Source organism: Prionailurus bengalensis, chromosome X (assembly GCF_016509475.1).
Source record: "Prionailurus bengalensis isolate Pbe53 chromosome X, Fcat_Pben_1.1_paternal_pri, whole genome shotgun sequence".
In the NCBI taxonomy this organism is placed as follows: Eukaryota; Metazoa; Chordata; class Mammalia; order Carnivora; family Felidae; genus Prionailurus; species Prionailurus bengalensis.
The window spans coordinates 111196515-111212234 of NC_057361.1; the positions used below are offsets into that span (position 1 = coordinate 111196515).

General features: G+C 43.7%; 1 protein-coding gene across 2 annotated transcripts in view; it reads right to left on the bottom strand.

Moving 5' to 3' along the window:
• Positions 1-15720, bottom strand: part of GPC3 (glypican 3) — a 420580-nt gene that overhangs the window by 133318 nt on the left and 271542 nt on the right. For both annotated transcript variants that reach the window (XM_043570776.1, XM_043570777.1), the window contains exon 4: positions 7424-7557. In XM_043570776.1, coding sequence (XP_043426711.1) covers positions 7424-7557 — 134 coding nt within the window. The remainder of the gene's footprint in view (positions 1-7423; positions 7558-15720) is intronic.

Consider the following 15720-nt stretch of genomic DNA (forward strand, 5'->3'; position numbering starts at 1 on the left):
GCTTAACCGACTGAGCCACCCAGGCGCCCCTGCATCTAACTCTTGGTTTCAGCTCAGGTCATGATCTCACCGTTCATGAGTTCGAGCCCCGTGTCGGGCTCTGCGCTGACAGTGCGGAGCCTGCTTGGGATTCTCTCTGTTCTCTCTCTTTGCCCCTCCCCCACTCTCTCTCTGAAAATAAATAAACATTAAAAAATAAGGTCTATTGGTTTTCTTTCTCATTGTAAAAGACATATATGCTCACTATGGAGAATTTAGAAAATACAGAAAGATAAAAGGAAAAAAAAATCCTATTCGTAGTCTCACCAGCCACAGATAATCACTACTAATATTTGGATGTATTTCCTTCTAGACTTGTCTCTCCACTAAAGTTTCATGCTTTTTTTTCCTAAAACTGTTCTTTTTTTTTTAAAAAAAATTAAGATTATTTATTTTGAGAGAGAAGGAGAGAGCATGAGCAGGGGAGGGGCTGAGAGAGAGAGAAAGACAGAATCCCAAGCAGGCTCCATGCTGCCAGTGCAGACTACGACATGGGGCTCGAACTCATGAACTGTGAGATCATGACCTGAGCTGAGATCAAGAGCTGGATGCTTAACTGACTGCACCACTCACGCACCCCACCGTAAAACCTACTCTTGATAGACTTGTTCGCAGAATTCTTTTTGGTTCTTGGTGTGTACTATTCACATTAGAATCCATGGTGCATTTGATTAGAAGACAATCTGAGAGGGGCGCCTGGGTGGCTCGGTCGGTTAAGCGGCCGACTTCGGCTCAGGTCATGATCCCGCGGTCCGTGAGTTCGAGCCCCGTGATGGACTCTGTGCTGGCAGCTCAGAGCCTGGAGCCCGTTTGGGATTCTGTGTCTCCTTCTTTCTCTGCCCATCCCCCACTCGTGCTCTGTCTCTTTCTCTCTCTCTCTCTCTTCCTCTCTGTCTCAAAAATACATAAACATTAAAAAAAAAAAAAACAATCCGAGACTAATGGAACAATTGCAGGCTCTCAAGTAATTCCCAGGGCTTCTGGGGTGAGGCAGTATCCCCCTTTGGGAGAGCAGAGAGCAGGGCTCCAGCCCATCTAGCCAACTGGCCAATACCTTTGAGTCCCCCAGTATAGTGTGGCGGTACCTCGGGGCGGGCCATTCCTTCGTGTAAAACCTTCTTCTGCACACGGTGGGGAAATAAACCTTTGGGCTCCAAAAGAAACTGGGATTTTTAAAAATAAATCCACACATACTATTTTGCAGAAGAAAGACTTTCTAAACTGTTGAAGAGTTAATGAGCTTTTCAAGAGAGAGCGACAACAGGTGATAATGTCCTCTGACACCACAGCCCTGAAAGCAGCAGAGTGTGACAGGGGCAGTTTGCCTCCTGCTGAGTTTACTGGGCCTCTCTCATTTCCCCTCCTCTTTGTCACTCATTCCTAAACTCGATCTGGCATGGGAATTAAGGGTGTTTTACTTTTATCTTTTCTTTTAAAAAGGCTTCATCCCTCTGCTTATAATTTTAAAAGGAGGCAAGGTAAAGATCTCCATTTCTCTCTTTAAAAGAAAGCTACCTGGAACGAAATTAGGTGACATATTAATTAGCCACGTATGACTCAGTCCAGATTTTTCTTTGTGCTAGGAGCCCATGACAGATAACAAAAGAACCTCCACCCATGAACGATGGCAGTCAGCTCAACTGAATTGCCTCAAAAAAAAAAAAAAAAAAATACGGACAATTAGTTGCCCAGGATGGGAAAAGCAATTTGATTGAAGGAAATGTTCTTCAATTCCAATTCTACTTTATTCTAATACGTGCAGGCCAAACATACCACTTGACATGGAAAGAGTAAAGCCTAGGGCTCACTTAGGTCAAACCCAACACTTGCTTACAGCAGCCTGCTCGGGGGCAAAAAAAAAAAAAAAAAAAAAAAAGAGTCTCTTCATAGAGCTTTCCATTCAGGGTGTTAAATGTGGAACGAAAGGGCAGGGCCCCTTTGCATGAACGAGCCATTTTGAAATATTGCGGGCCGGGTGCACGTGATCTTCCCTGGAGGGCTCCCACTGTCCTCAAGACGAGCGTCCCCTTCTGCAGTCTGGGGGAGGGGATTCCCTTGGCTTTCTTGTAGTGATTTGCTTGGGCGGGCATCAAAGCAGCACTAATTGGAAACCACTACAAGTAAAAACAGCCTTTCATCCCTGACTGCAGATCCTGAACTTTCCTCCTTTATCATTAAGGTTCTTGTTTTCTTAATATAAAGTAATAGGAGCTCATTATTTTCTTTTTTGAAAAGCAGCTGAAAACCCAGAAAAGCACATAAACTAAGATAATTATAATTGGAGTGATGCAGGATCGTGTTTAATTCTGCGGCAGAGAACCTTTCACAGTCTGAACCCCAGCTGTAACTTTCTACCATTCCAAAGATTAGCCCGTACTTTTTTTCTCAGGCTGTTCCCTTTGCCTGGAAGGCCCTCTTTTCCCTCCCCCATCTGCTGAATTTCTAAGCTTCCGCCAAGGCCCGGCTCAAAAGTTACCTTCTCCAAGAAGCCTTTCTCGACTTTTACAGGAGAGCCGCTAATTCCCCCAGCTGCGGTGCTGCCATACTTTTGGACACAGCTCTGCTATGACATTAGCCCGCAGTGTATGGAAATGATTTGTGTGTCTCCCCCTAACTAGGCTAGAAGCTCCTCCTATTCATCAGAGTCTAATCCGTACACAATGCTTAGCCTATAGATGGTGTTGACAAATGCTGAAAGAGGCAGGGCCCTATTTAGGGCAGAATGACTTGTACCAGAGCCGAAACTCGTTGATTCACTCAGGACATACTTTGTTGTTTTGTTCGGAGGGTGGAAGGCACCACTGAGCTTACAAAACTGCCTAGCCAAACCAGAGCGGCGGTCGGAGAGAGAGTGGGAGTAAGCATTGATTTTGGACCAGGGAGCTGAGATCAGCTTTTGTTCTTTTCTTTCTAGGTCATTTACTAGTGTCACCTAATCCATTGCCCCTTTAGACCAAGTCAGAGGGGGAGAGGAGGAGGGGCCGTGCAGGAAGGGGAAGGCTGGGAGACACAGATGTAATTTCACAAGGGTGGAGGGACCGTGTGACTTTCTCACACGGTGGCAGTTGGGCCAGCAGCTTGGTGTACAGGGGCAGGATGGACTGTTTCACTAGAGATTTGGGGCTTGGAAAAAGGGCAGATGTGGCTCACGCATTCGACCAAACTTTATCAGGCCACGCGAATGACAAAGCAAACATCATATGGGAAGTAACGAAAGAGACATTCAAGTGGGCAAAGGCTGACGTCTGAGAAGCGTTGAAGACCTAGAGCTGGAAAGGACTACGGAAATCACATTTCTTCTTTTCTGATTGCTACTTGTGCCTCTTGTCCTATCCTGTTTTAAATGTGATGACAGATATTTTCAATATTTCCACCTTAACGGAACACTGAATCCCATCCGCAGGCCACCAGTTGAGTATCACGTCGCCTTTAAATTGAACTGTGCCATTTCTAAGATTAGTTGTGTGTTGCAAACTACCCAGTTGGGGGCAGACAAAACAAACAGATGACTTCTGAATGCTACCAAAGGAATCCTGCATCTCTTTGTGTGTTGTTATTTTAATAAGGCAAAGGGCTTTTCAACTCATAATCAGATTCAGAAAGCTTGCTCGCAACCTCCACGGACTGAATGCTACAATGGGTGTCAGGGGTGCTAGAGGCACATATATTTTTTTGGACAGTGTGAAATGCTGTGCAGAACATACTGAGAAATTTACAGAGGTACTAACACTCTTTCAAAACAAACCCTCCCCATAACATCAGATCGCAGGGGCCAGGGCATTGAGCAAGAGATCTTCTAATCCCCAACTCTCCCCTCTCCCTGAGAGGGTCTACAGTGCCTACTGGAGGGAGATAAATGAAATCAGACATTCTCTTGTTTTGCTTTCTTATTCTGCCAGGGAATTCAAGAAGAACGGCTCCAACTCGGAGAAGCATCATAGGGCAGGTTCATGTTCCCAGCACCCAAAGGAGTCCTGCCTGACCACCACTTACTCAAGCCTACAGGCTTTGTAGTATTTTTACCATCTTTTCTTTCCTTGGGGGTTAGCAACAATCTAAACAAAGTGCCCAATCTGGGTGCCTGGCCAAGAGCCCATTCATCACTTTCATTTTTCCCTGGAGGAATCAGTACCGTAGAGCCCTCTCTGGTAAGGCAATAGGGAATGGGTCCCACAGAGCCCAAGACAGAGGCCGTGGCAGAGGGGCCTTGACAAAGTAAGACCTCCCACTTACTCATAAACGTGTCTAGGTTGACAGGATAGTCTCAAAATGGGGCCAGGTCGGTGTATTTAGTTTGAACAAGTTCTGCGTGTGATTCTGTTACAAATTCATACACCACCCTCTCCGTGAAGGCCCGCTCCTGACTCCCTGGGCAGAGGCTCTTTGCTCCTATAGGTTGCGTCTAGGGATAGACTCCGAAGGTTCTTTTGCGTTTATAAAACTTGTTTGGAATTATTTGCATTTAAGTCTGTTTCCACATTAGACTGCTTTGGAGAGTTGAGATTGTGTCTTGATTTTCGATGCCCAGCACACATTCTGACACATAATAGGCATTTCCTAAATTTCTGCTCAGTCAAATGAAGCAATATAAAGTACATATTGTCGTATACTATTATACAAATACAAACATATTACATTATATTACATTTATAATATATAGATATAATTTATAATTTAAAAGTTCCACTTATTTATTTTATTTCTTTTTTAAAAGATTTTATTTTTAGGGCGCCTGAGTGGCTCAATCGGTTAAGTGTCTGACTCTTGATTTCGGCTCAGGTCATGATCTCACAGTTCGTGAGTTTGAGCCTCGCGTTGGGCTCTGCGCTGACAGTGTGGAGCCTGCTTGGGATTCGCTCTGTCTCCCTCTCTCTCTGCCCCTCTCCCGCTTGTGCTCTCTCTCTCAAAATAAAGATAGGATATAATTTTTTTCGCTTCAGTCCAACATGCAAGGGGCTTCCCCTAGTTAAAGATCAAAGACTGAGGTTAATTTCTCAGGTGGTTTGGGCAGAGAGTGAAAGCAACGGAGAACAACGGACAAAGTCAAGTCAGGGTTACAGAAGGTCTGGAGAAATGACCAAGTGTTGTCTTCCCAGAAAGACAAAAACCTCCCAAAGAAACCCTATGGCATAGGGAAATGGCTGGCAAGTATTTCCTTCCCCTTGAGAGTGCACTAGAATTGGTAACTCACTTCTAACAAATTGATGTCAGAATAGACGGCATGTCACTTCGCAGACTAGGTCAGAAAAGACATCACAGCTTTCTGCTTGCTCTCTTCCACGGATCGTGTATTCTGGGGAAGCCAGCAGCCGTGTCATGGGGACACTCGCAAGGCCCACGTGGTGAGGAAATGAGGCCTCCTTTCAAAAACCAGCACTAACTTGGCTAAAATGTGTAAGTGAGCCTCCCTGGCAGGAGATCCTCCAGCCTAGTCAACACGTCATATGACTGCAGCCCCAGAAACTGACCGAGATTTCTTTAGAGACTGAGAACCACCCAGCAAAGCTGTTCCCAAATTCCTGACGGAAACTGTGAGGTTAATAAATGTTTGTTGCTCTACATAGCTATTTGTTTGTATAATATATATTTGATATTTATTGCCTAGAAATTAAAACTCAGGAAGAGTTTATTTATTTATTTATTTATTTATTATAAACCAACAATGAGCCATTATATGTTAACGTAAATAGCACTTATGAAAAAAAATGGTGAGAAAGTGACACCATTTTTGCATTTTTACAAAATATCTTTAGCCTGGCTTAACAGGAGACAGCTAAATTCTCCCACTGGCTCCCACATTCAGTCTGTGGCAGTGCACTGTTTTGGTTGAAGTATATGAACAAAACCCCGCTTCACATGGATAGGGAATTAGCAAAAGGAGAACCTCACAGACTCCCTGGAAGCATCTCTGGGACTTCCTGGGTCCCTGAATCACCATTTCAAACTGCTGCTACAGGGAAACTAGAAATGTATTAGGTTGGAAGTCAACAAAAGAGAAGAAAATGGGATTTCTGAAATGCTCCTGGTGGGGGGACTCTCTCTTGTCACATTCCAAACTGGATCATATCAGACGAAGAATTATTACTTCCCAAACTCCTGTAGTAAATGGATATGCATGGAATAATCTAGCTCACATCTAAGCTGTTGCTTATTTCATCTCTTAATTTCCATCTCTTCATTTTCCAGTGTCTCCCAACTCCCTCAAAGTCATCAGGAAGCGGAACTCATAGCTAGCTATTCTTGAGTCAGTGGCAGCGTGGGCGACATGTGCAGTCCTTTCTGGAAGGCAGTTCTCCCAGATTTGTGTTAGGAGTCCCATCCGGTGTCTACTCCTAATTTGTAACCATGAAGCTAGAACATGGAAGGAGGGAATCTCGGTAAAGGAGGAGGAATGAAGAGAACGAAGAGAATTTATGAATGAAGGAATGAAGAGAAGTTAGTCCCTTGACTGCTGTCTTAAGAAATAGAAACAGAATCCTTCATTTTATTTATTTTTTAATTAAAACACGTTTTAATGCTTATTTATTTTTGAGAGAGAAAGAGAGAGGGAGCTGGGGAGTGGCTGAGAGAGAGGGGAATAGAGGATCTGAAACAGGCTCCATCCGGTCAGCACAGAGCCCGATGCGAGGCTCAACCTCACCAACCACAAGATCATGACCTAAGCCAAAGTCAGAAGCTTAACCAACTGAGCTGCCCAGGCATCCCTGTATTTTTTTTACGGTTTATTTATTTATTTTTGAGAGAGAGAGAATGTGAGAGAGAGCAGAGGAGGGAGGGGCAGAGAGAGAGAGAGAGAGAGAGAGAGAGAGAATCTCAAGCGCTGACAGTGTGGAGCCTGATGGGGGGCTTGATCCCAATGACCATGAGATCGTGACCTGAGCCGAAATCAAGAGTTGGACACTCAACCGACTGAGCCACCCAGGTGCCCCGTGAATCCTTAATTTTATATACTTAAAAGAATGTATATAGAATGCACAGTATGTGTATACACATGAGTGTGTCTTGTCAGTTTCTCTCTGGTCAACTTAACCTGGACTCACCATTAATACCAGGAAAGTCATAAATGAAGCCATAAAGTTGTGAGACCAGATCATAAGCAGAAAATGTTCTGTTTAGTCAATAAATACCTTGAATAGAGAGGCCCATTCCACCTGTGTTGCTGTACTGGATATTTACATATGGTAACTTTACATTTAAATATGGCTTACATATAATACAGTATCTTTTCTCTTTAACATCGACACATGGTAGAATTTAATTAATCAAATGCTCTACTCAGAAGAACTAAATAATGTGTATTTAAGAAGCTTCACTCCAAAGGTTTTTGACCTTAAAGCACAATTGCTAATTGTATGCTGAAATAGAGGAAAAAAATCCCTCTCACCTTCTTCGGCTGGATAAGGTTTCTTCATGTTCTACATGAGCAACTTTTAATACCTTCTTGTCAATAAACAGATCTTCAGGATAATAAGCAGATCTATATTGGCGCTGTTGAGAATGGGCACATAACTTGCCAATCTGAAAAAGAAATGCAATATAATTATATGATACTTTCACAGATATGATAGTAGAAACAAATTCTGAAATGCACTTCAATTTCTTCCCCAATTTCTTTTTAAAGAGCAGAACGAAGCTATTACTAGAGTCAAAAAAGGTGATATGCTTTTAAGGCAAAGAGCCCATCTGTGCAAAAGGAGGCCGAAGAGTGTGGTAGTGGGGCTCTGAGCGGAGCCTATTCAAAGATTTCCTAAGATGAAAAACGCTTTTCCTCTATAGTGAAGTACACATTTGAGAGGACCCTCTATACAGGACTCGCGCTACTGACACCTGTCAATGGCACTCGGTATTTATTCGTATGAAGAAGGTTTACAGATGGGAATTGCAAAGCTTAGGAGAAACTGGTGTGGGAGATGAGAGGGTGTTACAACACAGCCTCCATGCAGAGTGTTCCAACTCTTGGGAGCATTTTGTTACAAGACCCAAGGCGGAATATTCGGAAAAATGTCAAGGTAGTTGTTCATGTGACTTCCCTAAAAACACCCAAGGGAAGGAAGAAGGCAAGGCAACTATCCATAGCCAGTGTCGTCAGCTACGACTCACGTATCGCTGACCAAGCCCAGGACTGAGAGTACTAAAGAACACAGGTGCTCAAGAAAGTCCACCTTCCCTCCTACTTTCTTCCCTCTTTTTTCCCTGCCTTCCTTTCTCTATCCATTCATTTGTTCATTCCAAAGTATTTATTGGATGCCTCCTTCTAAAGCTTAGTCCTGAATGATGTGGTTCGATTGTTTATAGATTTCTATTGTTTTTTCATTTTCAGACAAATGCCTAAATGAACTTCTGTAGTAAAGAAGCGTGCATTAACATGTCTCCCTTACTCCAGACACTAAGCTAAAAGTTATCGCCCTCATTGTACAGGTAAAGAAAGTGAGGTTCAGGAAGGTTAAGTTACTTGCCTGCAGCAAACCAGGAGTGGATTCATTCACTGTGTGACTTCAAAGCTTATACAATGGCACCTCCCTAGAAGATGATCTTGCTTTCCAGTTCTTCCACTCTCCATTTTTTTAAGTTTATTTATTTTCAGAGAGAAAGAGAGCATGAGGGAAGGAAGAACAGAGACAGAGACAGAATCCTAAGCAGATTCTGTAGCCCAATATGGGGCTAGAACTCATGAACCATGAGATCATGACCTGAGCCAGTTGGCCGCTTAACTGACTGAGCCACCCAGGCACCCCTCTCTACATTAAGAAAAATTTTTGTAACGTTTATTTACTTTTGAGAGAGACAGAGAGACAGAGCCTGAGTGGGGGAGGGGCAGGGAGAGAGGAGGAGACACAGAATCCGAAGCAGGCTCCGGGCTCTGAACTGTCAGCACAGAGCCTGACGCGGGGCTCAAACTCACAAGCCGCGAGATCATGACCTGAACCGAAGATCAGGACACTTAACCGACTGAGCCACCCAGGCGCCCCTCTATATTTTCTTTTTTTCAAAGGAATTCCCAGTCCTCCAAAACAGAGCCAAACATAGCCAAGGTGAATATACAGATTGGATACTTTAGGAAATATTTTAGAAACACCTAGTGAAGACCGAGATTATACCTTTGTCACTTCTGTACCTCCATGGAATTCAGATTGAATTTTGCACACTGTTAGGCTCTCAGTAAAGGCAGATTAATTGAAACAAATTGAACGGAAGTCCTAGTTATCAGGTCTGGCACGCCATTCTACTGATAGGCCATGGGCTGTGTGTGGTAATCCGTTTCTGGATTTCTCAAGATGGCCCTGACAACATTTACTAAGCTATCTATATCTTTATAAAAGCATAAATGGCATTTAGTTCGTATAGCTTTGGAAAGTTTTCCATACGTACATAAATTCTTGAATTAGAAACAAAATCTAGGGGTGCCTGGGTGGCTCAGTCGGTTAACCGTCCGACCTCGGCTCCGGTCATGATCTGGCAGTTCGTGAGTTCGAGCCCCACATCAGGCTCTGTGATGACAGCTCGGAGCCTGGACCCTGCTTCTGATTCTGTGTCTCCCTCTCTCTCTGCCCCTCCCCCACTTGTGCTGTCTCTCTCTGTCTCTCAAAAATAAATAAATGTAGAAAAAAAAATTTTTTTTAAAGAAACAAGATCTAAAGCCAGCAGTAGCATCACCTCCATTGATGAAGGACAGCACCTATAGTCTGATATTCAGACCAGCGATTTTCAATCGTCTATCTTAACGGGAAAGAGACAAAAGTTGCAGACACTTCGAAACACTCCGTTTGGCTGTGCAATGTATGATACTGAATTTTGCAGATGTGTTTATGAAATGCTATTTGACTTGGGCTGATATGAACTTCATATGAAGAGTCTGTATTCTCTGAGTTTGCCCTAATTGGTAGCAGTCTGGTAGGCTGCTTTAGGCTAGGGGGCTGCCTGGCTGGACTGGGCAGTTCAGTCCCAATTGCTTCCAAAGCTTGTAAAGCAGACACAAATAACTGAGGCCAGACTGTGCACCCTAAAACTATGTTCAGAGAGATATACATGTTTACTTTGTCACATTACTGGTGAACATTCGTAGAACAAAACCTTGATTTTCGTTCCCTAAATATCTATTTATTACTCCGCGAACATACATCAGTGTGAGAATCTATTTCACCAGGATCAAAGTATTCTTAGCACATTCAGGAGCACGGGACCCGTTCTTTTGACCGACACCTGCTCCAAATCCAGCGCTGAAATCAAAATCTTTCACACATCTTCCATGGTAGCTCGTCTACTCACAAACCACAGCTGTGAAACCTGCTTCCCCATTGAAAGTCTGCCCTTTGTATCAGTGAATGCTAATTGGGCCACAGCAAGACTTTCAAGTTTCTAACCCCCCTCCCACCCTACTGGAAAGGGGTGCAGCTGAGGCAAAAGTAGGAAAGTTAAGAACAAATGAGAATGTAGCCAGTGTGACCTTCCTTCCCAAGCCACCCAATGTGGTATTATCAGGAGGGCTTCCCAAAGCTCCGTGTGGGGTAAGGGGCAAACAATGATGTCCTGCCCATGCCCCCCCACCCCCCATCTGAAATCTGCCACATCTTATCAGACAGGCTGTATTTTCTTCCACAAATCTACCATGACACAAATTCTTCTCATATACAAAGCGTTTGTCAAATGTAGACCCCCCCCCCCTTTGGGCTCTTCTCTGCACATCTTTCACCTCCACACTGTGTGAATTGTAGGTGAATATTACGAGCTCATTTTGTGAAGGGGACGCCAAAAGAAACCTTCATTTACAAAGAGACGAAGTATTCACATTAAAGAGGTCCTTTCAGCCTCCCCCTTGGGCAACATCAGGCTGTGCTAGGAGACCTGGGTCTTACTCTACAGCCGCACTTGCTGAAGAAGCACCAGCCTCCCAAGTGGCATTTTAGAACTCAGTATCCTGCCCAGGACTTTTAGGCTCTTAAATAAACAGCGCAATCCAATTTCCTTTCACTGACTAATGTCCCTGGTCAAAGATGCTGCTATCTTGAAGTTTCGTTAGTCGGAGGGAATTTATTGGAGAGGGGAGTGTCTCTATCAATAGACCTGGGATAGAAAACCCTTTCGTTTTCCACGAACTGTGATTCCTAATGGTGCCTTTAGTCACGTGCCAGAACCTGTGGCAGGGAAAGCAAGAGCGCTCTGAAGTGTTACAAGACTTGAAACATAAGAAGACCAGGCCTCTGACCATATCTAGGCCAGAAGGTCATCCTACTAAGCTTAGCACTCATTCTTTTCTAACCGGGGTCCAGAAGCACCGGCTTTGTAGATGCATGAGGAGAACGCACCACTAGGGCCCAGCAAGGTATAGTGAAAGCCCAGTAGACTAGGCCTCAAGAGAACACGGGGCGCCTGGGTGGCTCAGCTGGTTAAGGGTCTGACTTCGGCTCAGGTCACCATCTCACTGTTCGTGGCTTTGAGCCCCGTATCGGGCTCTGTGCTGACAGCTCACGGCCCGGAGCCTGCTTCGGATTCTGTGTCTCCCTCTCTCTGTGCCCTTCTCTCCTGCTCGCACTCTCTCTCTCTCTCTCAAAAATAAATAAAATGTTTAAAAAAAGGAGGGGGGGAACTGGCCTACAACTCCACTTCTACCTGTCATCCACAACAAGACTTTGTTTTGACCTAGCCCACAGCTTCACTCCACCTGTAACTGTGGCCTCATGTAAAAAAAAAAAAAAAAAAAAAAAAAAGAGATACGATATGTGAAGCAAGTGCCACGTTTGATTCTGAATTCCTTTGAATAGGTGAAAATGACTTTTCAAGTACAATATGTCACCAAAGATTTTGAAACCACATAAAGCATTTGGTTTGATGCAATTCACACAGGCTCCCCGTAACTGACATGTCAAGAAATGCAGATAACCCATTGGTTAAAATCTAAATGTACTGATTCTCAGGCCCCATTTGCTGTTGGTTCTGGAAACTCTCGGGTGACAAAAAAACTCATGCTCGATCTTTCCCTCTGAGCGGCTCAGCAGAGAAAGTCTACATTGTAAATTTCTCAACAATACCAATACCTCACGTTTGTAACATAATACATTACCCAGCCTAGTGCCTCAGTAATACTTTCTACATCCATTCTCTGTTCTCAGCAGTGAGTTCTGCAACAACCGTCTACAACAGAGCAGGTATTATTGACCCCATTTTCAGAGATAAGGAAACTGAGGCTCACAACAGTTAAGGAACTGAAGAAAAGTCACAGTGGTAGTAAATGGCAGAGCTAGGACTTGAACCCACATCTGTCTGACTCCAAAATCTAAGTTTATTTGTTTTATTTTTAAGTTATCATTTTTAATTTGTGAATGTTTATTTTTGAGAGAGAGAGAGAGAGAGAGAGAGAGAGAGAGAGTGGGGGAGGGGCAGAGAGAGGGAAACAGAATCGGAAGCAGGTTCCGGGCTCCGAGCTGTCAGCACGGAACCCGACATGCGCTCGAACTCACCAACCACAAGCTCATGACCCAAGCCAAAGTCGGACACCTAACTCACTGAGCCACCCAGGTGCCCCCTAAGTTTATTTTGAAAAGAGTTTCTTTTTAAGTAATTTCTACACCCAACGTGGGACTCAGACTTCAACCCTGAGATCAAGAGTTGCATGCTCCACCGACTGACCAGCCGGGTGCCCAAGTTTTCGTTTTTGATTTTTCCCTCGATGCCATAGATTTCTGTCAAGATGATAGGCTCTGGGGCTTCCCAGTATTGAGTGTGGCTCAGCTTTGTAGTCCTGTGCACATCCCATCCATAAACGGAGAAAAGTTTATGATTTATGATTATGAAGAATTCAAAAACATATTTGAAAGAAGGGCCACTGATTAAAGATAAGCTGAAAACTGACATCCAATCTCAACCTAAGTTTCAGGCAGTATTTCTAGTGGAGTGATTGAAACTCTTTGGCCTGACAGGTAAGAGTCGATTAGTAGCCATACTAAAACACTGGATGTCCAGTTCTGTGGGAGATGCGGTTCCTAATTGTGTCCAGCCTGTGCTTGCTGCTTGAAGGATGTCCCTGGACCCTGACTAAAGTCAGACTCTTGGATTGGCTACAAAATCTATAATTCCTACGGTATAAACCAGGTCTAGTCTGATGACTGGCCCGAGTGTATTCCTTACAGTTTCCCCCAAATGGAGATTCCAGGTTGATCCTATGGCTACAAAAATGCAACAGGTTTAAGTCTTTAGCTGTAATACCCTAAAAGATGAGAAAATGGGGTAGGGGTACAAATACATTAAAGAGTATCTTCAACTCTCTCCCACTCTTTTTTTAATGTTTATTGATTCATTTCTAAGAGAGAGAGGGAGAGAGAGAGAGAGAGAGAGAGAGAGAGAGAGAGCAAGTGGGGGAGGGGTGGAGAGAGAGGGGGCACAGAGGATCCAAAGCAGGTTCTGTGCTGACAGCAGTGAGCCCCATGTGGGGCTTGAACTCATGAACTGTGAGATCATGACCTGAGCCAAAGTCAGACACTCAGCCACCCAGGTGCCCCATGCCTCTCCCACTTTTAACCAGCCCTAACAGATGTATTTTGCTCTCAATTGTAAAAAATCAGATGAAGGAAAGGCTTTACATTTATTTTTTCAAAGTAAACTTTATGGCGAAAGTGGCACTCAGACTCACGACCCCAACATCAAGAGTTGCGTGCTCTACCGACTGAGCCATCCCGGGTGCTCCAACATCTTCTTTCTCAAGAAATAAATAAGAGTGTGTGTGTGTGTGTGTGTGTGTGTGTGTGTGCACGCTTTAACTTACATGGCCCATAATAGGAGGAGGAAGGGGAGGAGGGAGGCAGAAGGGGAGAAAGAAGACGGGGAAACAGAAAGAGAAAAGTTCCCATTAGTGAGTCTGTAGGAGACGAGCCTCAGATGCATCATACTGTCCTCGGAAACTGGACAGCCTTTGAGGAAGAAGTTGGCTGTCTCACCGAGTTGTCCTCTGTGATCAGTACATCGCCTTCCCTCTCAAGAGCTTTATCTCAGGTCACCAAAACCTGAGGGGCTCCAGAGGGTCTCTGCAGTTTTATTTAATTATAGAATGATTTTTCTGCTAGATTCCAGCTGATCACTGTGGTCCCAAAGAGTGCTTTTCTGAGAACTGTTGCTAAATAATTGGTGTAAATTTAGTTTTTGATCGTCAATGGATTCATCAGAACACCAAAGAATTAAAACATAAACCTTCGTCTATGGTTATGCAATTTAAATACCCAGTCTGATCTCACGGTCCACTCTAAAGGAGTATTACCTGTGCCACCTGTTTTAGGGTGCTGCCTTGGGGCTTGGGGGTAGGGTGGGGTGGAAATTCCATAGGTTTCCAGCGGAAATAAAATAATGAACTCCAGTTCATTCTGTTGAATTGTCTATTACACTGTTGTTCAATTTCGTTTAATTAAATCTTAAAAGTTTTAAAACAAAATATACATTGAAATTATGTGATATACAACATAAACTTTTTAATAGTAGTAACCATGCCCATTTAACAATTCTACAGGTATAATAAAAATGCTAATATATGTTAATGTTTAGTCTGTGGTTAATGTTTTGTCTTGTTAATTTCCCCAGGGCTTTTATTACTGATTTAAATCTGCCACACTACTCAACTGATTGCATTGCTTCCACAAACTGCATGAAAGTAGCTCAAATGAATACTGATTAACAGAAATGAACAAACATTTGGCTGGGCAAACCATTCTTATTACATGCTTGTAATCATTACATACATTTTCTTACAATGAGATGGGCATGGTAGTCATTTTCTACTCATTTTTCCTACAAAAAATATGCATATGAGCATTAAATTAATTTATAACCTTGTACTTCAGGAAGCACATCATGATTAATTAACTATTGATTGATCTGGATATAGAGCACAGAGGATAATGAACAGACCTGGTGACAATGTAAGCATTTTTTTTTTCTGCCACAGACGTTTTGGTGTGACTCATCATTAATTGCTTGACCATTAAAATAAAAGTCGCTAATAATCTGTAATGTATTATGAATCACGCAATTTTAAGAAATCAGATGTCACGGTCTGAACCTTCCATTCACGTCATCTCTTTAAATACACTGGAATCCAAAAAAGGGGGAATTTGTCCTACAGATCAGTGTGCTGTTCAGCGGAGCTACAGCATTACACTATTGTGAAAAGAGCACCCAATCTGGAGTCAGGTTACCTGGGTTCTAGTCCCAGCTCATTCTCTTACCATTTCAATAACTCCACACAGGTCGTTTAATTTCCTTCAAACTCAGCTTTCTCATCTGCAAAATGGAGACAACAACCACGCCTGCCACGCCCAGCAGTGTGAAGATCAAATAAACGGAGGGATGAGAATGCAATGTCATCCACATCCACGTAGAAATCTGACTCATTCGGGGCGCCTGGGTGGCGCAGCCGGTTAAGCGTCCGACTTCAGCCAGGTCACGATCTCGCGGTCCGGGAGTTCGAGCCCCGCGTCGGGCTCTGGGCTGATGGCTCAGAGCCTGGAGCCTGTTTCCGATTCTGTGTCTCCCTCTCTCTCTGCCCCTCCCCCGTTCATGCTCTGTCTCTCTCTGTCCCAAAAATAAATAAACGTTGAAAAAAAAATTTAAAAAAAAAGAAATCTGACTCATTCATTCTGGAAGTGGGGACTGCTTACCTCCTGCAGCCTACTTTGTGTGTTGGGATCCTGGCTCAGCTGG